At 55.1% G+C, this 23,020-nt stretch overlaps 8 protein-coding genes across 8 annotated transcripts; 5 read left to right on the top strand and 3 right to left on the bottom strand.

Annotated features, from left to right (window-relative positions):
- Positions 1-395: 395 nt before the first annotated feature.
- On the top strand, positions 396-2,348 carry CCM_05159 (Ser/Thr protein phosphatase family; the record flags this gene model as incomplete). The annotated part of the gene is made up of 2 exons (XM_006670304.1): positions 396-562; positions 641-2,348. 2 exons carry the CDS (start codon positions 396-398, stop codon positions 2,346-2,348), a joined length of 1,875 nt encoding a protein of 624 aa, XP_006670367.1.
- A 321-nt stretch (positions 2,349-2,669) lies between these two features.
- CCM_05158 (uncharacterized protein) lies at positions 2,670-5,635 on the bottom strand (the record flags this gene model as incomplete). The annotated part of the gene is made up of 2 exons (XM_006670303.1): positions 2,670-2,714; positions 2,765-5,635. 2 exons carry the CDS (start codon positions 5,633-5,635, stop codon positions 2,670-2,672), a joined length of 2,916 nt encoding a protein of 971 aa, XP_006670366.1.
- Positions 5,636-7,868: 2,233 nt separating this feature from the next.
- On the top strand, positions 7,869-9,457 carry CCM_05157 (uncharacterized protein; the record flags this gene model as incomplete). Its single annotated transcript, XM_006670302.1, has 3 exons — positions 7,869-8,089; positions 8,131-8,847; positions 9,235-9,457. 3 exons carry the CDS (start codon positions 7,869-7,871, stop codon positions 9,455-9,457), a joined length of 1,161 nt encoding a protein of 386 aa, XP_006670365.1.
- A 2,860-nt stretch (positions 9,458-12,317) lies between these two features.
- CCM_05156 (pyridoxamine phosphate oxidase family protein) lies at positions 12,318-13,184 on the top strand (the record flags this gene model as incomplete). Its single annotated transcript, XM_006670301.1, has 1 exon — positions 12,318-13,184. One exon carries the CDS (start codon positions 12,318-12,320, stop codon positions 13,182-13,184), a length of 867 nt encoding a protein of 288 aa, XP_006670364.1.
- A 475-nt stretch (positions 13,185-13,659) lies between these two features.
- CCM_05155 (nonsense-mediated mRNA decay protein Upf3, putative) lies at positions 13,660-15,750 on the bottom strand (the record flags this gene model as incomplete). Its single annotated transcript, XM_006670300.1, has 4 exons — positions 13,660-15,214; positions 15,288-15,475; positions 15,531-15,611; positions 15,667-15,750. The coding sequence occupies 4 exons, from the start codon at positions 15,748-15,750 to the stop codon at positions 13,660-13,662; spliced, it is 1,908 nt and encodes a 635-aa protein (XP_006670363.1).
- Positions 15,751-16,241: 491 nt separating this feature from the next.
- On the top strand, positions 16,242-17,624 carry CCM_05154 (serine/threonine-protein phosphatase ppe1; the record flags this gene model as incomplete). The annotated part of the gene is made up of 4 exons (XM_006670299.1): positions 16,242-16,392; positions 16,470-16,881; positions 16,949-17,378; positions 17,433-17,624. 4 exons carry the CDS (start codon positions 16,242-16,244, stop codon positions 17,622-17,624), a joined length of 1,185 nt encoding a protein of 394 aa, XP_006670362.1.
- A 307-nt stretch (positions 17,625-17,931) lies between these two features.
- CCM_05153 (uncharacterized protein) lies at positions 17,932-19,104 on the top strand (the record flags this gene model as incomplete). The annotated part of the gene is made up of 1 exon (XM_006670298.1): positions 17,932-19,104. The coding sequence occupies one exon, from the start codon at positions 17,932-17,934 to the stop codon at positions 19,102-19,104; it is 1,173 nt and encodes a 390-aa protein (XP_006670361.1).
- A 264-nt stretch (positions 19,105-19,368) lies between these two features.
- Positions 19,369-20,081, bottom strand: CCM_05152 (secretory pathway protein Ssp120, putative; the record flags this gene model as incomplete). The annotated part of the gene is made up of 2 exons (XM_006670297.1): positions 19,369-19,856; positions 19,931-20,081. The coding sequence occupies 2 exons, from the start codon at positions 20,079-20,081 to the stop codon at positions 19,369-19,371; spliced, it is 639 nt and encodes a 212-aa protein (XP_006670360.1).
- Between the last annotated feature and the right edge of the window lie 2,939 nt (positions 20,082-23,020).

Raw genomic sequence — 23,020 nt, 5'->3', positions numbered from 1 at the left:
CACGACCAGTATTGATAGAAAGTTGCTTACTAAATTAGTGAAGAAATTGGGAGCATTCTGTCTTGGTGTTTGAGCCGTTTTGCAATCCTCCTAGCGATCGTCCCGACTTTGCAAATTATGTTGATTAGAAACAAAGCTAACAAAGTCATCAGGTATCAATATAGTTAGGTACCCTATTTCAGAGCTGAAAAGTGGTTGCCCCATCCTGCGTCAGCAGTGTCTTATAGTTGGACCGATACTGGGGTCACAAGATCGGTTGTCACTGGAACCCTGAGGGTCAGCTCTGTTCTCGCCAGCAACCAGCCAGCTCCATCAACAGCTCAACAACCATCAACAACCATCTCATTGTCGCATAGTAGCCCGCATTCGTCTTTTTACACCTGTATCCATCCATAATGCACCAAAAGATTTTATTAGGGGCTGCGCTGGCGCTCACGACTCGCGCCGCGCAACCGGGAGCTCTGGAGCCGGTCGCGGCGCCCTTACGCGACCTCCATTGGGGCCAGCTCAACTTTCTCCACACGACAGATACACATGGCTGGCTCGGCGGCCATCTTTTAGAGTACGATTTGCATCCGTCGCATAGTATACACGACTCGGAATCTCAGTACCTATGCTAACCTGCGATTGTCGCCCACAGGGCACAATATTCGGCCGACTGGGGGGACTACATCTCATTTTCCAAGCACCTTCGCAAGCACGCCGACGACAAGGGCGTCGACCTGCTCCTCGTCGACACCGGCGACCGCATCGAAGGAAACGGCCTGTTCGACGCCTCGTCCCCCAAGGGCCTCTTCCAGTACGACATTTACCGTGAGCAGGACGTCGACCTCCTCTGCATCGGCAACCACGAGCTCTACCAAGCGTACTCGGCAGATCGCGAGCTGAACACGACGGTCCCGAATTTTAAAGACAGATATATCGCCTCCAACCTCGATGTCATCGATCCCCGGAGCGGGGAGCGGGTGCCCTTGGCCCAGCGCTACAAAAAGTTCACCACCAAGAACCAGGGCATCGAGCTTCTCGCGTTTGGCTTCCTCTTTGACTTTACTGGCAACGCGAACAATTCGTTTGTGCAAAAAGCCGAGGATACTGTGAAGGAGCAATGGTTCCAGGATGCTATTAAAGAAAAAGTAGACGCTTTTGTGGTGATTGGGCACATCGGGCTGCGCATGCCCGAATTCAAGACCATCTTTACGGCCATACGGAAAGAGAACTGGGACACGCCAATCCTCTTTTTCGGCGGTCATGCGCACGTCCGCGATGCTCGGCAGTTTGATTCCAAATCCATCGCCATGGCGTCGGGCCGGTACTTTGAGACCATTGGATGGATGTCTGCCGACGGGGTCAAAGCCAACGCCGCCGCGGCTGGCAAGGACGCGAGCACGGCGTCGTCCGGCCCCAGATTCACGCGCCGATACGTGGACACCAACCTGTACGGCATGCGCTACCACAGCGGCACAAACGCCTCGAGCTTCGACACGGAGCAGGGCAAGCGCGTGACCAACATGATTGCCCGCGCCCGCAAGGCGCTTGATCTCGACCACCAGTTTGGCTGCGCGCCCAAGACGCTGTGGATGTCGCGCGCCAGGTACCCCAGCGCGGACAGCATCTTCTCGTGGCTCGGCGACGAGGTGCTGCCCGCCGTCGTGCAGCACCCCACGCGCAAGGACAAGGCGCGCCTGGCCATCCTCAACACGGGCGGCATCCGCTTCGACATCTTCAAGGGCCCCTTTACCCGCGACAGCACGTACATTGTGAGCCCGTTTACCAGCGGCTTCAAGTACATCCCCGACGTCCCGTACAGCATCGCCAGAAACATCCTCGCCCTGCTCAACGGCGCGGATAAAATCTTTGTCGAGGCCGGCGGCCAGGAGACCAAGTTCCTGACCATTCCCCAGCAAATGTTTCCGGCGGGCCAGGAGCCGCCCGTGCATGGTCAAGAGGACGCGGCGGCACACGAGGACGAGCCGGCCGGCGACGATGCACGCCTTGAGCTTCGCAGCACCCGCCACGGCGGCGGCGGCGGCAACGATGAGCGTCCCTTGGTCGAAGGATACACGACCACGGACGATGTCGGCAAGGACGGCGACGACACCGTGCACAAGGCCGTCGAGTTTCACACCGTGCCCAACTGCATCCAGTCCGCGATTGGCTTTCCCAAAGACGGCAGCGAGCCCGAGACCGTGGACCTTGTGTTTCTCGACTTTATCCAGCCCTGGATCGTCATTGCTCTCAAGTTCTCGGGCGGTACGCAGGGCGCTGGCGACGTTGAAAAATACATTGATGGCACGTTTACGTATATACTATCCGAATGGATCAAGGAGAACTGGACGGGCGAGTGCTGAGTTTTATAGATTTGTTTGCATCTAGACGCATATTTAACTGGTCATGGCGGAACGTCCCATCCGAGCCAGCTCTTGGTTTAAAGATTTTAGAATATGCTGGACATTGCTGGAGTTTTCATATTTTAATACCGAGTTGATGCCTTTTTCGCGTATTCCGTGATTGCAGAGGATGAAGCAATTCTGAAAGTTATGCATTACATTCAACCGATTATCTTATGGCTCGTACTAAAATATTTAATGATACACAGCATGCCGTCTATATATATAGCCTTCCAAGACAACCCCATTTTATCTGTGTACCCAAATTTTTTATTCACTGTTCTAAATAAACGCCTCCCATCTGCGGTTGATCTGACTGCGGCGGACCTGAATAGACGTATTAGTATGGAATGTTGGGACAAAGGCGCAAGACATACCATGGGAGCCACAAACAAGACACCGCCGGTGAGCGCCAGCACGGTCGAGACAAGAGTCAGCTTGTTGAAGCCCTTGCCCAGAATGTCAAAGAGGCCGCTGGGCACGACGCGCGTGCCATAGACGTCGATGCCATAGGCAACGAGCAAGCTCGTGCTCTCCACCACGGCGGGCGACGTGGTGAAGCCCTCGACGCCGAGAATCTCCCAGTCATGGGAGAGGATGTTGCGCGAGTCAATCTCAATGGCGGGCATGTACCGAGGCAGGCCTTCTGCCTCAATCTCGTTGGCAGTGGGGTCGCGGCCGACGGGGCGGCGGGGATCGAGCAGCACGCGCGGCAGGGCGACGACGGCGTGCGACTCGGGGAGGTAGGCGACGAGGCTGCGGCTGGCGATGCCCTGGCGCGTCTGCGTGACGGCGAGCTTGGTGAGCGGTTGGGAGACGATCCAGCTCTGGGAGACGACAGCGGGCAGCGCGGCGGCGCCGGCGGCGAGCGGATTCTCGACTGGCGCGAGCGAGGAGAAGCGGGCGTCGTCACCGAGCGGACCACGGTCGTTGGGCGTCTCTGACTCGTACAGGTCCGACACGACGACCTGATAGCCCTGGATGGCGCGGCCGGACTCGTCGTCGAGCTGGTACTGCCCGAAAAATGAACAGGCGAACCAGTTCTCGGACATGGTGCACGAGACGGCCTTGCTGGCGTCGACACCGTCGTACGTCTCGGCGGCGAGGACCTGGCCGGAAATAGTGTCAATGAGCTTGACGGACAGGGTAGATGTCTTGTCGTTGATGGAGGCGAGGACGGCCGTGTTCGGGTTCAGGTATTTGTACTGAACCTGTCTGTCGCCTAGAACGCGGCCGATGGACGCAATAGGGTCCTGAGCGGGCAGTGTAGCCACATCCACAATGCGCTGGCCATCGGTAGCCTTGATCTCCCAGATATCTTGCTTCTTGGTCTTCTTTCCATCCGCTACGATCTTGATTCCCTTGACAGATTCGCCTTCGCCGCGGACAATGAACGTCTGGTCAGCAAGCTCACCGCCAAGAGTTTCGTCGGCTGGGTTGCCATCAGGACCGAGAGCGAGGATCCAAGCAGATGTCTCGGTGTCAAGAATGGCGGTGCTAGCAATTCTTGGCGTAGTAGAGTCAGCAGGCTTGTCCTCGTCAAGATGACCATCGGTGGCTCGGATGAGAACAGACTCGCCACGCGATCCACGCATAGCAACGACTCCGGTGTCGTCGGTCAAGGCGAATCCCTTGACGGAAAGGGACTCACCCGCGGCCTGTGGCAGGACATTCTTCGTCCACAAGACGGCACCCTTGTTGCCTGTGTCGAGGCCGTAAAAGCGGCCGCGGCGAGTGGCCAATACGATAATCTTGTGGAAGCCAAAAACGTCAGCGTAAAGAGTGCCGGCGCTAGAAGTGGGCTCATCACCCGCGATGCTCGCAATGACTCTGCCGGGGATAGAGGCTAGGTAGCCTGGGAGGTATTGGAGATCATCAATGTGGCGCAGAACACGGTTGACATAGGCACTAAAGGGGTTGGTATCGGCCTCTCCGGCAAGGACCTTGGCAAGGTTCTCCTCTTCGGGAATCTCAGCCCAGACAGCAGCGACGCTACCGCTAAGGCCTTCATGGCGAACCCAATCACGTTCGCCGTTGCGAATTTGGATCCAGTCATGGTCTTCGGTAAGAATGGCAGTCCGCACGGCATACTCGCCGCCAGACTTGTGGATGACTTCGGACACGGAGTGGAGTGGCTTCACGGCACCGTCAAGCTGAATTTTCCACCGCGCGACACCTTCGTGTGAGTCGGAGGGGAGGACTTGAATCTCGTCATCCGTGATTCGTGTAAAGTAGACGTTAGCGCCTTCGCAGCTGGTAGAGAAGGAGCCGCGACCTTGCAGCTGGGGCAGCTCGTGCGTCTTCTTGATCTGCGCGTTCTTGATGTCAATGCTGAATACCTCGGCCCGGTTTCCAGACTTGGAAGCGGTATGCACCAAAAAGCGAGCCTGCGACTCTTTGAGATAAGGGGCCTGGATATCCACAAACTCGACGTCGGGAGCCAGCGCAATATCGTGCTTTGTTTTGGTGCCGAGAATTTGGATGCTGAGCTTGTCACTATTTCTCCAGGCAATTATGGGAGCGGCAGAGTTGCCGCCGACAAACATGACGTCCTCGGGGGTCGCGACATCGCCTTTGCTGCCGGCCGTCCATTGATCTACGCGCTGACCAGTGCTGGGGTCTATCGAGGTGGTCTTGACGCTGTAGGACGAGGGGGACCCATGCAGGCTGACAATGTATATGCTCGCGATATCGGTCGAAACTTGGAGGGGGACGTCTTTGCTCGTTTCGCGGAACTCCCACATGACGGTGCCCAGGCCGCCATGGAGACGTCGCAGGACTGTGGTGCCATCCTCGTCAAAGAGGACAACCACATCCTTCCGTGACGTGTCGGTCACTTCAATCACCTCCACATCCCTCGCCTCGCCTTTGAATTCGGCCTCCCAGACGTTGCGGCCCGTCAGGCCGTTCCACGCTTGGACGCGGGGACCCTGGGCGGTCGCTACCCACTCCTCGTCGGCGGGAGCTCGAAGGTGCCCGGCGCTGCCGGCGAGGTCGTCGGCGAGCTGATGCCGCCATGCCGTCTCGCCGGTGGTGGGGTTGATGGCGCCCACGACACCCAGATCGCTCAGCGTGTACAAAAGGCTGGCCTTGGTGCCGACCTTTGGTCGGTGGTAAAAGGTCGCTTCGCGCTGGGGGAGGCCCACGAGGGAGTGGTGGAAATCAATGTGACCGACTTCATCTTTGAAGATGGCTGCCGTTAACGCCGAGAGGCCTAACAGCAACGCTGATTGGAATTGGCGTCGCATCGTCGACGAGAGCTTGATGTTTACGCGACGTGCAGCTCCAAGTTCCTGGACTCTACCTAGCAGAGAGCGCCAACTTGAGGGAGCTTAGTCATCGAAGACGCCACCAACGGAGGAAAAAGCGACGATGTTGGAAGTTTGACACATTCTTTTCCATAGATTTTATCGCTAATATATTTTATCTCGACTTCATAAGTCTCGTGCATATTTTTCGTTTTCGTTTTATTTGTACTCCCTACTCTGGGGCCGGACTACAAATCAACCTACACCGATTGCCGAGGCGGTGCAGCTTACAAGTCAAAGTCAACAGTACCTACTTTACACAAAAAGAGCAAGACTGTTGAGAACGATAGCAAGACAAGGTCGGGTAGGAGTTTTGTGACTTTTTTGTCTCGTTTTCAAGAGTTCAATACGACACAGATGTGAATCTGACAAGCCAGTTACCCGGCAACATTGCACAGTCGTGTGCAGCATGCAACACAGCCGGCCTCTGCCCGCTGTGTGCCATTACAAAAATACCGGCCCTCTATTTTCGTACATTTACAATGCCCATGAGTCATCTCACTTCCTGGTCGTACCCGCATGTGCATCTGGCCGTTGTGGCATCTCATCCTGTGAGTATGGTCAGGTGGGGGGAGTTTATCTAGTTACACTACACGGCCCAGCCGATGATGGCGCTCAGGATTTCGCTTCAAACAAGAAGAAATTGACCGGGCTCCGGCGCTGGCGCAAGTATGTTCTGCGTTGAATATGCAACTAATTCATCTTGCGGGATTACCAAATTGCCACGATGCAGCTGAAAGTCCTGCAGGACTGCGCCGCTCTCGCGCCATCGGCTTAGCGCGAATGCTTGCTCACTACGTCATAGTCAAGTAGGCGTAGGGCTGGTGTTGTCAGAGCAATCAAAATACATTTTGCAAGTTTGGCACGATTGGCTGCCTAGATTTCAGGCGCTGGGATCCTACTCACACATAAGCTGGGCGGCAACAGCGGCCTCGTGCGCGTTCGAGCGGCCGCTCATGCGACCCGGCCGAGAGACTGGGGCCGGTCAGTTGACCAGCCTTGTAAAGCAGTCAGTCAGTGGCCTCATGCTTCAAGGCAACCATACTTTGCAAATGGTCTTTCAACCCTGATTTATGTCGATCTATGCTACTTCCACTATGAATCGCATGCTATGAAATTGGTTGGAATGTGTGCTCGGGCGCAGCCTTGCAGTGTTGGGGTGAACCACCACAAGGCTTGGTTTTTTTCCACTTCACGCCATCTTACACAGCCCCCATACAGTTCTTGGTCTAGACATGACGTACAGACGTGAACAGGTCCGATGACCAATAACGATGCGAGGGGCCCTTGCATGCGCCCTCCCATCGCTCGACATGTGCCTCGGCCAGCCTACCGCGTCTCTGACTCTTCCTGAGGTGGCAAAATGTGTAAAAACGCTGTCCATAAGGCCGCTGTCTCGGACTGCACTTAGCGGCAGCAGTCACGATGCAAGAAATCCGGCTGCATATATCAGATCTCAGTGCGTATTATGTGCGTTGCTGTTCATGAGTCCCAACACCTCACCAGTGACGATGCCCTCTAACTCTAACCACTGTTCCTGCATACCATACTCGAGTGCAACTTCCAGTGATGGATCCCTACTTCAAAGATACTTTCATCATATCCAGCTCTTTTATCCACGTTCTCTTCGTCTACTCAGCTTCTTTACCCCAAATTGTCCATCTGGCAGCCCATGGTTGCGGGCCTCGATGGCCGCGGCCATCGAGGCCCATTAGGCAGTCACGGAGGCTGCCTTCATCTTCTCTCAGAGGAAAAACTACTTAAATACCAGATTGTTTCTGCATTATTTGAGAACTTATACCCTTTCCACCCATCTTGCTCATAATTTGTTCCTGGCCTTTCTGCCATACTCCCCTGCCCTGTCGTCTTCTCTGCCAAATAAGTCGACTTTGACGTGGTCACCTGCCCATCTCCATCTTCATCATCCACCTACGCAGTCCTGTGAGGCTTTCTTGCCGCGACTGCTGCCTTCTTCAGCCCACACTTTGTCTCGCGCCTGTTCTTGTGAAGGCGTTCCAGGAGGACGCGACGTCCTTGTCAGCAGCCTCGGCCGCAGTCAGACCACCCTCTCACGACCGGAAGGGTAGTCGCCTGTTCAATCTCATTCAGCCTTACTCTCATACAACGAAGGGGCTTTTAGTATATATTCCGTCCGTCTTCCTGTCCTTCCACCATGAGTTACCTCGATTCCTACCTCCCACCGAACCTGCAACGCTACGACGATCATCGCTACTCGACCAAAATCCACGTTAAAGCGCCCGGGTTGAGTCTCTCGAGCTCGTACCGTTCTTCATCACCACACCCAGCAAAGAAACGCTACGCCGGTTACAGCTCACGCGACGATCACTACTACAACTACCACAACGACTACTGCCACGGCGGTGCCGGTCCTTCGTATCCGGCATACTCGTCAAACTGGGAGCACAGCAGAGCAGCGTCGCCTCGGCCGTACAGCCAGCGGATAAAAATCCGAAGCGACGCATGGCTAGACGAATCACCATCGAGACGTCCGCGTCGGGACAGCAATATGTATCGATACAGCGGTCGCGATCAGGCAGCCGCCAGACCAATCACCACCACCACCACATCCCACCGAACCACCCACCGCACTACCATCACCATCACGACTATGTAAGAGTCTTGAGAGAGACTTGGAATCGCATGGTCGAAAGAGAAACAGCACTGGATAAAGCGAACAAGGGTCTCATATGTGAAGTCGGCAATTTGAAGAAAGGCTTGGAAGCTGCTCAAGCTGAAGCCCACCGCTTAGGCAACGTTGTCATACCCCAACTCGAGTGCCAGATTACCAATCTGAGTGCAGAGAATCACACCTTGAGATGCGAGTTACAAACCACGACTGGGAGCAGTGATCGGCATCATATTGAGATGGAGGCCCTGCGGATACGGATCTGTCACCAAGACAAAGAGATCAAGGACTTGAAATACGACAAGGCCAACCTAGAGCGGAGAGTGGAGGAGCTCTTGCGCCAAATCAATCAGCACAGGTGCGGAGGGTGCGGAGGAGACTGCAGCAGAAGAATACAGGACTTGGTGCGTGATGTGGCGCACTGGAAAGAGAAGTTCTTCGACATGCAGAATCGCCGAAACACTCTGTCCGATCTGGTGGACACGCAACAAAGGAAGATTTGCAAGTATGAAGACATTTTGCGACGGAATGGATTTATTTGCCCGTAATGTTTTGTGACTTTTTTTGTCTCTTTGGGAACTCAGCAAGAGTTGGTTCAACGTGTCAACGTGGATAGAGCGCTAGGATTACCCACCAGATCGCGATATGATATAGCAGGGTACATAGAAATCAGGCACTATAAATTAGATCAAATACTATTCGAATCACTTAATACGTCATTGCGAAATACTGTGGGGAATTCCTGTACGAATCAATACTGGGTGATTAGCAGCACGCTGTAGGGTAAACAAACCCCCGTACTTCCAACAACGAAGAAGGAGTCACATAATGCAGGCATCCGTGGAATGAGGAGGCGGTTTATGCCGGCGAGGTAATATTGTTTGCGGTGCAGAGTTGGTGTTCGTGGCCGAACGCACCTCGACGTCACTCGATTGCCTCGTATTATGCGCAGCAAACGCAGTGGCATTCACAAACTTGCATACCGGCCAAGTCGCTCGGGCACCTCGCCCGCCTATTACACGATAGAATGGAGGATACGACGCCTGCCGTGTAACAAGGCGTGCACACGGCGATATCAAGTGCTTCCCGAGGGCACCCAAATTTCCTTGTCATAGTTGGGAACTGGTTCCGTGGCAGGCATGTGCTGCCCGTCAATGCCAATAAAGTAGGTCGTCTAAAGTTCTCATACGACCAGATGAATGAGGCGATATCATTCTGTCTCTCTTGCCTCCGGTCTCGCCCGCAGGCTGTGGCGGTGATGCCCTCGCACGCCTGATGGAGATGACGTATCCCAGACGCACCCGTCCTCCCGTTGTCGATGTGAGGCCCGCTATCGAGACAAAGTTAGGCTGATCCTTGTGAGGAAGGCTTCCGCGGGAATCGCCGCCAATGTTCTCGAACATGTGTTGGATCTCAACTGCTCGGTCCCCTGCCTTGTCTATATACGCCATGCGAGTTGAGCATGGACAACCGCCCTCGCCGAATAAGAGTCCTTTCAGAGTAAGGACTCGTCGAGGACGTTCTATCAGTCTGCAAGGATCCTCTTGGTCTTTTCTGGTCTTTTTTTTCTTTGTACCCGATGTCGTCAGCCGGTTCCCGCTCCACCGCTCCTTGATGGGTTCAGCTTTGAGCGCATGGTCCGTGACCTCAAGGGCCAGTAATCTTAATTGTGTTTGCTTTTTTTTTTTCCTTCTTCACAACGGTTTCCTAAAAGGTTTCCGGGACGCCTCACGGGATAGCCTGTGTCACGATAATTCATTCAGGCTTGCCGCTCGTGCGGGGCAAACAGCCATCAGACGGCCTGACCCAGATTTTCGATGCCCGAAAAGGCGTTCACCATCCTCGACGGTGCGAACCAACTGCTGCGTCGTGGTGGTGTAGTTGTGTGCACGAGCAATGACAGATGTGGCGTATGGTGGAAGCCAACCATGGGTATCGAGGGGACTGAAGTATTTTGACATTCTCTTTAACAAAAGGTTTCTTGTTCGACTTCCCAGACTCAAGTCCCATCGATGAAGGGGGAGGGGCTACAAGGCAGAAATCTCGGGAACGAGGTGCGCCACAGGTGCAATCTTTGCCGTCTGCTGTGTAACAAGCCTCGACACAGTTGCCTGTTTATCGCACTCACTCCTTTTGTATGACGGAAAGAACAAATCACAAGGTGCAATTCAGGCCCGGTTGGGGACACCGGACGAGGCAGCGCCTACGAGGAGACTTGTTACACAGGCATACCTGGATTTGTACAAGACGGCCGTCACCTGCGACGGGAAAAAAATGTTGGACGAATTTTTGCTCACTTGTTATTGTGAAATCACTTCAATAGAAACACTTTGGTTCGTTTCTCCCTATACCGGCTGTCTCGTTACTACACTCACTTCAACCCTTCAATCCTAATCCTGTATGTCAAGCCCCCCACCAATACCCAACCGTCTACTTACTCTCTGTCCCAGACAACGACAAAACAACGCCAAACTCACCATGGCAGCTGACGGAGAGGAAGTTTTCCGACTGTTAGAGCGTCTTCATTCAGGACCTCGAATCGACACTTCCTGGGAGTGGAAGAAGCTGGGCAAGGAGGCGGAAGGCATGATTCAGACCCTACAGAAGGAAATGTGGAATCTGTCAAAAGCCCTGGCCGACGAGCGCAGCGTCACCAGGAATCTCAAGGCCGAGCTGCAGGCCCTTGGTGCCAGATCCCGGTCTCGAGAGGGCCGCAGCCGGACCCGTGCCTCGCCGGGCCGCAGCAGCCTCCGCAGCCCCAGCGGCGCCACCGCTCACCCAAGCCCTGCAACGGAGCGGCGCGGCAGCGACCCCAGCCGCCACGTACACTTTGCGGACACCACCCCGTCGCCAGAGCCCAGTCGGAGCCACGAGCGGACACGGCGGCAGTACCACCTGTCCTCAGAGGAGCTGCGCGGCCGCAACCGCAGCGAGGCCGAGGCGCGCGCCACCGCGCGCCAGAAGCGCGAGTACTGCGCCGAGCGCGACAGGCTCGCCGACCGCTTCAACAGGCACACCCGGGGCCCGCCCAACGTCGTCCGCATACCTGAAGCCGCGCCCAGGATGCATATCCCGGGGTGGCCCAGGCCGCCGTCGTCGTCGCCGCCCCATCCGCCCCATCCGCCCCCGCCGATGCATCCGGGTGTGCCGCCCCCGCCGCACATGTTTGACTTTCCGCCGCCCCCGCTGGATCCGCTCGCGTTTGGAGCCGCCGCGGAGATTCCTCGCCGCCCTGGCGGGATGACGAACATGATGGAGGACTTCCTCATGCACGGCGGCAACGATAGACCCTGGGCGCACTATAGGTGAGGGGGGAGGTACAGTCCGGAGCGGAGACGCCAGGGATAACCGAAGACCCCAATAATCTAATGTAATATATGTAATATCAGTATATACGGGAAAGGTCAACTTACGGGAATATATAACGTTGATTTGTCGTTTTCCTCTCGTCCTGAGTTGGCCTCGAGGTCGTGGGCGCAAGCTCTTGACGTCATTTTCCCCGGTGTTGTTGAGAGTGAAGCTTCGGATCGATGCGCCCTCCTGATTTTCGCGAGCTACATCTCCAAAGACCCAATTTGGTTCGTTTGCGACAGGCTGCAGATGTGCACCGGGGCTGTTGACGCGATTGCTCATAGTTGCCACCCCACCCGGCCGTGACTCGGAGCTCCGATGGAGCAAGACGCAGCTGCAAAGGTACCTGTTCTCGCCGTCATTTTCGTCGAATAAGAGCCAACTTTTATTTCCGAGGTTGACGGAAATTGCTCGATTTGCGCCCCCAAGTTCAGCCCGCCGGCAAGTGTGACTCTGCGACATTGCATTCCGGCGCCGACGGCCGTATTTCGGACCCGCAAGCCGACGACGCCCAAAAAAACCACCAGCCACCATAGCTAACACTATAGGGGGCAACAACCCATCCTCTTTCATCTCCTTTCATCTCCTCGCCGACTTTTCTTTCCCCTTGCATTCCACGCGACAATGAAGCTGTACGACGCCCTCTCCGACGACCTCGCCAGCTGGGTCCGCCAGCAGCCCGTCTTCTTCACGGGCTCGGCCTCGACGCACGGCCCGCACATCAACGTCTCGCCCAAGGGCCTCGCCGACTCGCACTTTGCCATTCTCTCGCCCACCCGCTGCGCCTACATTGACCGCATGGGCTCCGGCTGCGAGACCATTTCCCACAGCTACGAGAACGGCCGTCTGTGCCTCATGTTTATGAGCTTCGGTCCCACCCCGCGCATCCTCCGTCTCTTTGGCCGGTCGTCGGTCGTCGAGTGGGACAGCCCCCGCTTCCAGGACCTCGTGCGTGCCGTGTCCGGCCGGGATGGCTTTGACGCGGCCCGCGCCGTCATTATTTGCGATATTTGGCAGGTCCAGACGAGCTGCGGCTACGGCGTGCCGCGCGTCAAAAAGGGCATCTATGCCGCCGAGGATGAGGACGAGGCTGGCAGCGAGAGGGGGGGTGGCAAGGCCGCCGACGGCGGGCACAGGGTCGGCGACGCTACTGTCGACATGGAAAAGCTGCTGCGGGAGGGCCGGGACAGCGACCAGAAGCTCACAGAGCTGTGCGTCTTCGAGGAGCGCCCCCATCTCGACTCCTGGGCCGGCACCATGGTCAGCAAGAATACTGCCCTGAAGTATCAGGCTCAGCACAACGCGCGCAGCATGGATGGGCTGCCTGGTATGAAAACGGCCCGTCGCGACAACAAGGAAGTGCTCTGGTTGGGAGATGCCGCCGCCTACCTGCGGCGAACCTCAGCAGAGAAAGTGTCTGTAGCTATCGGCTTCCTGCTTGGAGCATTCTTTTACTTTATACTCACCGTGCTGAACCTGGTGGCACATTGATTTGGAATAGCCGCCAGTTGTTCCGTGATGCAAGATGACACAGTGTAATGATTACAAATTCATGTTTTCTATCTAGGGCTGACCAGTGCTATTTTTTTGCGGACGGCGCCCCGGTGCGACCCTCAGTGAGACCTCTTTCATCAAGTATTAGCAGAATCTTGAATGATGTTTTGTCTTTAAAGTCTCTCTCATTCTCCTCGCTAAGCCGAATAGTTACGTCAGCAATACCGTTCTCATGTAAGAGAAAATGTCGTTGTACTCGATGTTGAATATGTTTCTGCTCGACGTAATTCCTGTGCCCAACGGCAATGACACAAAGCCATGTTGGAAGCAGCACCACAATCATGTACGACAGTGCTTGATTTTGTCCGGATCAAGCTTGCGCCCCGCACGGGCGCTACGGTAGCCTGTCACAGGCTCGCAAGCACACGGATCGGAAGAGAACGAGTATGTTTCATCCAGCTCGGCGCTTGGATCATCCCGATGCTGCCAGTGAGGCGTTCTTTGGGGCGGCCTGAGCACCGGGCGCATTAGCCGCCTGTGAATTGGAGGCACCTCCACCGTTGTTCCCTCTGCCGCCTCGACCCCGACGGCCCCGTCTTGTCTCTCCTTTTTCTTTGGGATTTTCGCCGTCCTTCGCCTTGTCCTTGTCCGTTGTCGCAGAGGCAGTTGAGGTACCCGCAACGGTACTAGGAACACCCGTTGGTAGCTTCTTGTCCTTGCGTTCCAGAATTTGCACCGACCCCTGTGCGACAGCCAAAGGGCTTGCGGCCACAGCCTTGGCGAGTCCAGCGTGATCTAAAAAGTCAACATACGCAAATCCTTTGCGCTTGTCCATCTCTATGGCGGTGATGGTTCCGAACGCTTCCAAAGCTTGCCTCAGAGCGGTTTCGGTAACTCCTTGAGATTGAACCGCATGCTTTACAAATGCCCTCGTGGCACCTGCTGTGACTGATGGCGCTTTCTTTGAAGATTGCCCCGCCTTGCTGTTAGTCGCTGCAGGTTTCGAGTTTTTCTCCGCTGCCGATTTCGTCGCTGCATTCTGCTGGGTCGTTGATGTAGTAGAGGTGCTAGCTGGACTGTTCGGTGCGTTTGCTTGTCCTTCTGGTTTCTTCTTAAGGATCACGGGTGGGTAGCTTGCAGTAGGTTGGGATGAAGCTTCCACGGCAGCGGTGCCCTTGGCTCCGTTTCTAGCGTCCCGGCCTCTTCTACCAGCTTGAGACTTGCCAGTTGTACCATTGATCTTTCCTTTCCCTTCGTTACTCGTGGCGGGCTCTGCTGGTTGACTAGCATTTTGCGCTTCTTCAATCTGACCAACGTCCTTCGGTTTAGCATCTGCCTTGGCTGCATCTTGTCGCGCTCTACGATGCGCAGATCCCGGACTGAGACCCAAGTCGCGCTGGAGGATGCGAGCAGCCGTAGCAATTCCGGCACGCCTGCTTTTCGGCACGTCTTGGGCGAGGGTGGTGTTGATTGCCTTCGCGGCGATTTTCGCAGCGTCCACGGCTTGTTCAGTTGCAGCCTTTTTTGTAAGGATTTTGACCGTCGTTTTCGACCCCTTCTCTGCCCTTTCGGTTCTTTCGGCTCTTGATTCACGGCCCTTCTTCTTTGAAGGCTCGTCTTCCTTGGACTTGTTTCTTCCGTCGCCACGTTTCTTGCCAGAACTCGAATCTTTCGATTTATTGGCCTTCTTCTCTTTCAAGTACTCAACCAGTGGCGTAGTTGTGACTTTACTTTCACCCTTGTTGGCATCATCGCCATCCTCCAGATCAGCACTTTCGCGTAGCGGCGCTGGGTTAGCGAGTCCCTCGAGAAAGGCCATGAATTCGGGGTCTTGATCTATTGTTCCTTGGCGGGTATCGGTGCGCTTCTTACTGCTAGGCACCTTCTTATAAGCCGACAGTTCCAGACACGGTGGCCCAACAAGTGCTGGACTAGTAAAGCTATTCTTGGCGTCTTCCCATGTCGCAGCTCTGACAGTCTCACTCAATGCCAACGTGTCGTCCTTTCTTACGAGATGGATATATGCTCTTGCAGGGCGTGAGGGCTTGGATGGACTTAATCAAATTAGCGTATGTTGGTAAACAGGATGTATCAACACACTCAGTAGAGATCTTGCCCGGAATGAACGAAAACCAATCGACTTTGCCTTTTCCCAGTGTCCATGCGTCGCTTAAGATGGCTACGCATTCAGCTTCAGTCATTCCAGGAGGGAGCCGGCGGAGAATGAGCTTCACCCCCTCATTCTGTTGCCTTTGGCGTGGCGGTTTTTGTGCCTCAGTGTCCCGCCCCTGGAAGGTCTCGGTTAGGTTCTGACCGGTGACGTAAAAACAGAGGCCGTTTTACCTTGACATTATCATTCTTCTTCTCTCCTTGACCGCGGCGTTTCTTCAGCCTAGAATTGCCGCCTTCCCGGCCAACTTTGCCCTATACCGTGTCAGACATAAACCCCGAGTCGTGGTGAGGCTATGAATCGTCATACTTTTCCGGACTCGTTTCCTTGGCCGGCAGTGTTAGCCGCCCCATTTGTCCGACGGGACGACACTTGAGGTGCTTTTGTAGACATGGCGCATTTCGGATAAAATAACCAAGAGAGCAATATTGATGCAGTTGTTGCGCACGCTGAACACAAGGCTCCAACCGCACGCCCCGAGTGATAGCCAGGAGCGTCTTACTCTAACCGGAAGTATGCAACTAAAGGGTTCAAAGAGCAACGCGGTCACGTGCCTTCATGGCGACGGTGATGCATGATACGGCCACAACAGGCCCGTTGAAATTGAGGCAAATAATAATAAAACCCTGGAAACTTTATGGCAGTACACTGATTTGTTATCGCACTTGTTTTTTAAGAAAAATTGTGCTTCCAGTGACTGCTGCACCACACACAGCGTAAGGCTCCAACAGGCTGTACCTGACTGTTCCGAATGGGAGGCTGCGCTAGGCCCGCCTGCGCAACACCAAGCACCCACCTATAATCAAGGCGAGGTCCTCCCTTTGCTGTTGCAGTATCGCTACCGACTTCTGGCATTCCATCTTCGGAGGGCCAGACCTTCAATCATGACATCAAGCGTACCTCGACCAGGTCCGGCGAATCTGAGCTCCAATGCCGGGCTCGATGAGTGGCTCGAGGAGGCCAAACAGTGCCACTATCTGCCCGAGCGGGCCATGAAGGAGCTTTGCGAAAAGGTCAAGGAAATATTAATGGAGGGTGAGAAGCTTTCCTATATGGGATTATGCTGCGACGAGGATCTAAAAAAGGCCATCTGCTAACTTGGCGTGGCTTAGAGTCCAACATTCAGCCCGTCTGCACGCCGGTGACCGTTTGTGGCGACATCCACGGTCAGTTTTACGATTTGCTGGAGCTGTTCCGCGTTGCTGGCGGCATGCCAGGGGAAAGCCATGTTGAAGCACCGAAAACGGCAACCGCCGTCATCACATCCCAAGATATCGAACCCCCCGAGATCACGAATCCGAAGCTATTGAGGAAGCTGAAGCCTTCCAACGATGACGCCACAAACGATGACGCTGGCGATGATGCAGAGCGGGCAACAGCGACCGCGGCTGGCTCTGCGGATATCAATAGCCCCGTTACCTCCTCCCAGAGCGCGGAAACTCGATTCATATTTCTCGGTGACTTTGTCGACAGAGGCTACTTCAGCCTAGAGACCTTTACACTATTAATGTGCCTCAAAGCCAAGTCAGTGTCTCCTACATGCACTCCATCTCCTATCGGCTGCTCCTAGCTAACCCATTTTATTACGCAGATATCCTGAGCGGATAGTTCTCGTCCGCGGTAATCATGAGTCCCGTCAAATTACTCAGGTATACGGTTTCTACGAAGAATGCCAACAAAAATACGGAAATGCCTCGGTGTGGAAGGCATGCTGCCATGTGTTCGATTTCCTCGTCCTCGCTGCCATCGTTGATGGAGAGGTTCTCTGTGTCCACGGTGGCCTGAGCCCCGAGATTAGAACGATAGATCAAATTCGCGTCGTTGCGCGTGCGCAAGAGATTCCTCATGAAGGCGCATTCTGCGATTTGGTGTGGTCAGATCCAGAAGACGTCGAGACATGGGCCATCAGCCCACGAGGTGCCGGGTGGCTGTTTGGCGACAAGGTGGCGACAGAGTTCAATCACGTCAACGGACTGAAGCTGATTGCACGAGCCCATCAGCTGGTAAACGAAGGTTACAAGGTATGTCATGGAAGACGCTCTTTTCCGAGCCGCCATTTGCTAACATGTCCCTAGTACCACTTTGTAGAGAAGTCGGTGGTCACAGTCTGGTCGGCGCCAAACTACTGCTACCGGTGCGGAAATGTTGCTTCCATTATGACGGTTGACCAGGATCTAGATCCAAAGTTCAGCATCTTTTCGGCTGTGCCAGATGACCAGAGACACGTGCCTGCTGGGCGGCGGGGTCCAAGCGACTATTTCCTATAACGAGTATTACGCAGCATAGAGGATTGACGTGCCAAAGGCTATACATGTAAATTAGTATATTGATTTTGAGATATCCATCGTTTTGGAATGAACTGTCCCCGTTAATCATTCGCTGTCTCGCGATTGTTGGGACAGGTGTTGGCGGGTCCATCTCTGGATTTTAATGTGCCCCCCGCTACACCAAGAATTTTCAATGCCATACGATTCCGCACCTGCGCGATGAAATAATCGTTGACCACGAAGAGTTAACCGATTAATATGTGATCGCTACACGGCGTCATATTCAAAGGCCACAGTTCTCTTCAAAATGCCAAAACAGCTGCCTCGGAATCCAGTTCAGGCAGCTGTAAAGACATGGCTGAAAGACCAGCAGCCGCCGGCTGACGAAGAAGTCGAAGCTTGGGGAGAAAGCCTGCTGGCTTCCGCCCCAAAGCGATTTACAATCTACGAGCCGATGGCACTTTTGCCTTGCGGCAGCTTCAGCAAGCCAATATGGACCAACGCGTTGGAAGCATGCACGACAAAATCTCGCACAGCGCTCTGGATACTGTTGCTAAAGGAACTATCTGTTATCGCCAAGAGCCCGTTGACGAATCTATCAATCAACGACGGCATACCTCTGCACAAGGATGGTGAATCAGGCGAAGAAAATGTATTGCGCAGTCCTACAGGTCTACGAATGCTGCACGGCGATTTTGGCCCCTCTCACACTGCCGACGCTGCGCCAACCCAGGAGGAGTTCGACGAGGCTTTCTGGGTCTCGACAAAGCAGAACGGCATACGCCAGACATGGGCGCCCCGATGGACCATGTTTAGTCGCGGCAACGTCAAAGAAAAGGCGCGGCTCCTGGCCTGGCAGCCGCCCTCCACACCAGCCGCCGCCGGCGACGACGACGAGCCCTGGGCCGTGGACCTGTACGGCGGCATCGGCTACTTTGTCTTTTCGTACGCCGCGCTCGGCATGCGCGTCCTGTGCTGGGAGCTGAACCCCTGGAGCGTGGAGGGCCTGCGGCGCGGGGCGCTCGCCAACCGGTGGCGCGTCAGGGTGGTCTCGGACGCGGCCGACCTTGCCCGGCCGGTGGACGAGGTGCTGGCGAGCGGCGAGCAAATCGTCGTCTTCCAGGAGGACAACCGGCGCGCGCAGGACAGGATACGCCGGCTGCGGCAGACGGGCGTGGCCAGACGCGTCGTGCACGTCAACGGCGGCTTGCTGCCCACGAGCGAGCAGACGTGGGAGGCGTCCTGGAACCTGGCCAGGCAGAGCACGGCGGCGCAGACGTGGCTGCACTTGCATGAAAACGTGGGCGTGCACGACATTGCGGCCCGCAAGGCCGAGGTGGAGGAGCGGTTCAAGCAGTGGGATGCGGCGCAAGGTGCTTCGCGAGAAGTGACGGTCAGCCATGTGGAACAAGTAAAGACGTTTGCACCGGGAGTATGGCACTGCGTCTTTGATGTTTGCATTGCAACGCCGCAGATCTAGTCATTGAACCGTCTATCCCTCTATTTCCTGTCCCAATGGAAGCCTGCATAATTATACCAATATTCAGAAGCGTGGCACATGGCATATGTCGTCCTGCATCCAAATCGTGTCGTCGTGTACTTTCGAGTGCCACCAACCACGTCATTCATAGCATCAAATTCACCCCCGACTCCAGCCTTCTATATCCCAGTCGCCCTCAGCACCAGTAGCTAAGCAGTAATGTACAAACGCAGTCGAATCCAAACGTCTCTCCTAGCAGGCATCTTATTGCTGCACGCGCAAAAACTTGGCGGGGATGTTTGCTTCGATAATCGACAGCTTATCCATGGCCTTTTGCTTTTCCGCGGCATCCTCGAGCTCCTCGTGCTTCTTAAAGTGCTCAATGTCCTCCGGGTGCGTCAAGTCCTCGAGCGTCGTGTCCTCGTTGTGGTACTTGTTCCAGTGATGCACCTCGTACTCGTACTCGTCGTCGCCGTGATGGCCCGGGCCGAAGCCGAGGTCCGGCAGCGTCTGGCCGCCGATGATGAAGGCGGCGAACTCGTCGCGGGAGACGAGCCCGTCGGCGTTTGTGTCGAGCAGGTCGAGCAGCTCGCGGTACGCCGCCTCGCGACGTTCATAGCTGACGTCGCGGTTGCTGGGGTCCATGAGGCCGTACATGCGCTGCATCTCCTCCCGCTCCCACACGCCGTCGCTGTCGAAGTCGTGGAGGGTGAAGAAGGACAGCGAGTCGAACGTATCCATGCCGTGTTCCTCTGCGCGCGCAAAGAAGGTCAGTCATCTGTCCAGTAGTCTATACGGTACGCGCTGCTCGTGAATCGCTGCTTACCGGCCATGTGTCGCGTCATCCAGTTCGGGTAGTCGGTCCGCGCCTCCGCGCCGTAGGAGCCCCCGTGGGCATCACCGCCGTGGGAGCCGTGGGAGCCATGCGTGGACGCCACGGTCACGAAAACGGCAGCAATTAGAGTGTGTGCGCGCATACTGGTTCGATTGATCGGTCGGCAGGCACGGCGACGATGGTGGAGGGCCGGAGAAATCGTAAACAATGCTGGACGTGCTGTCCAACTAGGGGTACCTGGTAAGGGGCTGCGCTAAGGCTACCTAGAGGTACTTACCAGGTTATCCGTACTAGGTCGCTTTCGCGATGACGTGGGGGACCTGTTTCTACCAACGCCAGTAATTTCGTTGCATCATTTCTACTTTACTTTGGACTCGGGCTCCATGTAATTAGGAAAGGAATTTTTTTGTTTCCGATGTTGATGATATGTCGATCCGCATGCTCCCGCTGATGCGCTTCCCGTCATTTCGCACGCGCCCAATCCCTCGATTGGGCTTTGATGACGCTTGGCATACGCAGGCTAGCGATAAACTTACCTGGCGCAGGGGCATGTAAATGTAACGAGTCTGATGTTGTAACGAATGTAGATAAAATTAAAACTCGGGCATATCGTCTCCGTACAGCCAACCGCCGCGTTAGTGTGTGTTTAGCAAAACAATGCCAGCACAATGACGATGAGAATAGGCAGGATTGGTTGGAAAGGTCGATTGAGTCTTTGTGCCTGGCCTGGCCTGGCGTAATTGCCCTCGCTGATGTCATTCCCGTTGTTGTGGGATCGATTGCAGTATTGGCCATCGATCATGAAGATGGTTGGTGGCATCTTTGACAAGGCTTCCATTAAGGTTACAAGAAAGCATACACGTGCAGACACCTACCAACAGCACTACGCGACATGTAATCACCATTTTATATCCAAGGGTGATGAGCAGTATATAAGTGTGGCAAGCTGATAGAAAACAATCATGATTCATGGATACACGATACTCTGGCGTTGAATGTTGGCATCATCAACTTGAAATGTCGTGCTACCCTGTAGCTCTTACACGCTGCATGCTCCCACCATGTTCGAGTTGTCGTTTGTCTTTTCTCTGTGACCCTTACCCCTAAGATTTTTTCTGAGACAACGTTTTGGGTATCGGCCCATTGTGAGTCGTGTTCACCCTGCATTGCCTCGCTTACGATAAGACACGCACACTAGGCTACTTGTAGATTTTGTTAACCGGTATAATTAGCTCCCCATTGTCTTGGCGGAGGAACTGACGTACAGGATTGTGCTCAAGTCTCCACCATTGTGGAAGCTCCCGTCTCTTTCATTGGTTGGTTCTGTTTTGTCTGATTCCTTCCACTTCCCCATTGTGAGATCTCCAGGGCTACCCTTGCTCCTGTCAGGCCTTATGGGCAAGGATGGGGCCTTGGGAATCGGGGACAGGTTGACGTGAACGGATATGATGTGGGTGATTCGTAGCTGTGCTGCATTGACTATAGCTTCACTACCTGTCAGTACAGTGACTCTAGCAGTCTACATTGATTACTCAAAGCCTATTCTTCCCTTTACCGAACTACTACATGCCACAACTGCTTGTGCTGGCGAAAAAAAGCAAAGCTGGGTGGGTACCGGAGAAGCTCCGTACTGGTGAATCATGAGCAGCAGCCCACGGACGCAACCATCCAGTGACAGGCGGCTCTGCTCTGAATAATAGCTCATCCTGGAATTTGGCAGTCATGAGTTGTCCATTGGCTGCCGGGAACTCAACCATCCGGACATCACTGGAAGGCCTTTTTTCTTTTTCTTGGCTAGTTGGAGAAAACAGTCGGAAGAGCCAACAGCGTAGCCCGCGAAAACTCGGCGACGACGGGCGGCCGTTACTTCGCCCCGAACTGGCGGGGTCGGCGGATGACCATCTTGTCAGCTTTTCGCCGCAATGGGAAGAGGCCGCATACTTGCTGTCACGATCGTTCCATGGCGCATTTCACAAGGCGAGGCGCATGGGATGGCTGATGGGAGGCCAGGCCGTGCGCAGGGCGAAAGCTGGTAGGGGCCTTGAGAGAGCCGGCATACCCGGCCAGCGAGTTGAAGCCTGACATACTGAAACAATGAAATAGTGACATGTAATCCAATAAAGAACCCATACCGGGGGATCAGACAACAGTGTCATGACAGACAATAGGCTAATTATCTCCTCCTGGGCATGGTGGCTCAGCGGGCGAGGGGAGACCCGGGGCGCCGGAGTAGGCAACTTGCCTTACCAATACGGTATACGATATGCCCACATGTCAACATGTCACTCGGGACGTGCCCTGGTGGAGGCTCGTCCTCTCCCTCCCGTCGTCGTAGCTGTCAGACTGGGCTGCGGGCCGGAGCAGCCCCACAGCAAGCCAAGAGCGCGATATTGGTTTCCTCTAGTGGGAAAATCGGATGGAGGTGGTGAGATGGCTTATTTTAGACTCCATTCGCCTGTACACTTCAGCGTGGCGTTAGCCTTTTTGGCCTCGGTCGCCGCCGTCACCGTTCAGGAATTCCCATCTATGGCTGAGCTTTCATGATGCCCACGAGTCGTGGACGTGTCGGCAATGGCAGCAAGTAAAGGGGTTGTGGTTTTCTTCTATTCAGAAAGAGAGAAAAAAAAACGTAACATTAAGAAAAATTAAATAATAGAGCTAATAAATATTAGAAGGTAAAGAACAAAGTGGCGACAGCCAGCGCCAGTGGCACGCAGTAGACGCCTGCTGTTTGAGGGCGCGTTGCGCTGCCGCTGAGAGGGACTCCACCCGCGGCCGAGGCAGATGGGGAAGCCGAGCCGGCGCCGCCCGACTGTGACGATCCAGAGCCAGAGCCAGAGCCAGAGCCACTGCCGGAGCCACTACCACTGCTGGAGCCAGAGCCACTACCACTACCGGAGCCAGTGCCAGTGCCACTGCCAGAGCCATTGCCGCTGCCGCTGCCACTGCCACTGCCGCTGCCAGAGCTGGAGCCAGATCCAGAGCCGGAGCCAGTGCCAGATCCAGAGCCGTTGCCAGAACCAGATCCAGAACCAGAGCCGTTACCAGAACCAGATCCAGAACCAGAACCAGTAGCAGAAC

This window comes from Cordyceps militaris (assembly GCF_000225605.1).
Source record: "Cordyceps militaris CM01 unplaced genomic scaffold CCM_S00004, whole genome shotgun sequence".
Taxonomy (NCBI): Eukaryota; Fungi; Ascomycota; class Sordariomycetes; order Hypocreales; family Cordycipitaceae; genus Cordyceps; species Cordyceps militaris.
Note: the sequence above shows the minus strand (reverse complement) of the source record. Positions and strands in the feature narration are given on the sequence as shown.